The 1,255-nt window shown below is 40.8% G+C and overlaps 1 protein-coding gene across 1 annotated transcript; it reads left to right on the top strand.

The window, feature by feature from the left end:
• Positions 1-354: 354 nt before the first annotated feature.
• Positions 355-984, top strand: LOC108357242 (integumentary mucin C.1-like; the record flags this gene model as incomplete). The annotated part of the gene is made up of 3 exons (XM_017608329.1): positions 355-624; positions 692-850; positions 911-984. Coding segments are annotated over 3 exons (503 nt in total), but the record flags the coding sequence as incomplete, so codon positions are not given.
• Positions 985-1,255: the final 271 nt, after the last annotated feature.

The raw sequence follows: 1,255 nt of genomic DNA, 5'->3' as shown, positions 1-1,255 counted from the left end.
ATTGAAAGATACAGAAATGTAACTACATCAACCTCGTCTCAATGGTGAGGAAAGAAGAATTAATGCAAGTCCCGCTCGTAGATCTAAAGAAGTTTACATGCACAACGACCTCAGGCAACAACAACACCCAAGTCATAATGAACAGGGGCACGGTGCTGGAATATCTTGTAAAAATTGTCTCTCGTTTAATAAGTTTATCAGGATAGGTGCTTAGAGTTTCAAAATCTACCAATAAATTTTAAACAATTCAAAAACTCGTTGAGAAAGATGATTAGCGTCAAATTAGCATTTTGACAACGAAAGTATTTTGTTAGCTCTTTTGATCATTCCTTAACGCTTGACCTTTCTACATAGGCAAAAATAACACCTTGACGCATACGAGTACCACCACAACAACGACAAGTACAACCAGTACTACAAAGCGTCCTACAACCACAACCACCAAATTGACTACCACATCAACCACACCGAAGCCGAAGACCACATCAAAGCGGCCAACTACAACCACTACAACAACGACAACCACGAAAAAGACTACAACAACCAAGAAGCCGACTACTACCGGCACATTGGCACCGAAAAAGGGCGAAGAAAAGGACGCTGGCAGTATTGATGGAGCTAAAGGTAAATTTGAAACTAGAAAAATATTGAAAAATGCTTAACCTGATAAAATTTTGTTACTGCCCTACAGTACAAAACTGCACAGGCGTTTGTGTAGCCGATCGCATTGCCGAATACTGTGAGGCTTATCTAACAACCAGCGGACTCTGCACGGCGGGCACTAAATGTTGCGTCTCACTGAACGATTACGCCAATGTGAAACTTCCAAAGGATATCTATGTACCAGCTAGTAAGTGTTGCTGAAGAGTCTTATGTTTGGAATTTTAAACTTTGCTACCTTCACTTACAGAACACATGGCGAATTTGAACAATATGCAACATAAAAATAAGACCAGCGCTACTACGAAGCAAACGACCACAAAGGTTAGTATTCACTTTGCAATCAAAAACTTCTCNTGGCGAATTTGAACAATATGCAACATAAAAATAAGACCAGCGCTACTACGAAGCAAACGACCACAAAGGTTAGTATTCACTTTGCAATCAAAAACTTCTCTGCAAGCAAACATTTTTTAAATGCCTCATATCATTTAGCAAACAACAACTTCGACCGTAGCGACATCTAGCACGACCAGCACAACACCTGAGCCGGCGCGCACAAAGATCAGTAACAACGCGAACGCCAACAAGCCAG

The sequence above is a fragment of the Rhagoletis zephyria genome, unplaced genomic scaffold (genome assembly GCF_001687245.7).
Source record: "Rhagoletis zephyria isolate East Lansing unplaced genomic scaffold, Rhagoletis_zephyria_1.1 Rzeph_scaffold_73081, whole genome shotgun sequence".
In the NCBI taxonomy this organism is placed as follows: Eukaryota; Metazoa; Arthropoda; class Insecta; order Diptera; family Tephritidae; genus Rhagoletis; species Rhagoletis zephyria.
This window is presented reverse-complemented; position numbering and strand designations above follow the sequence as displayed.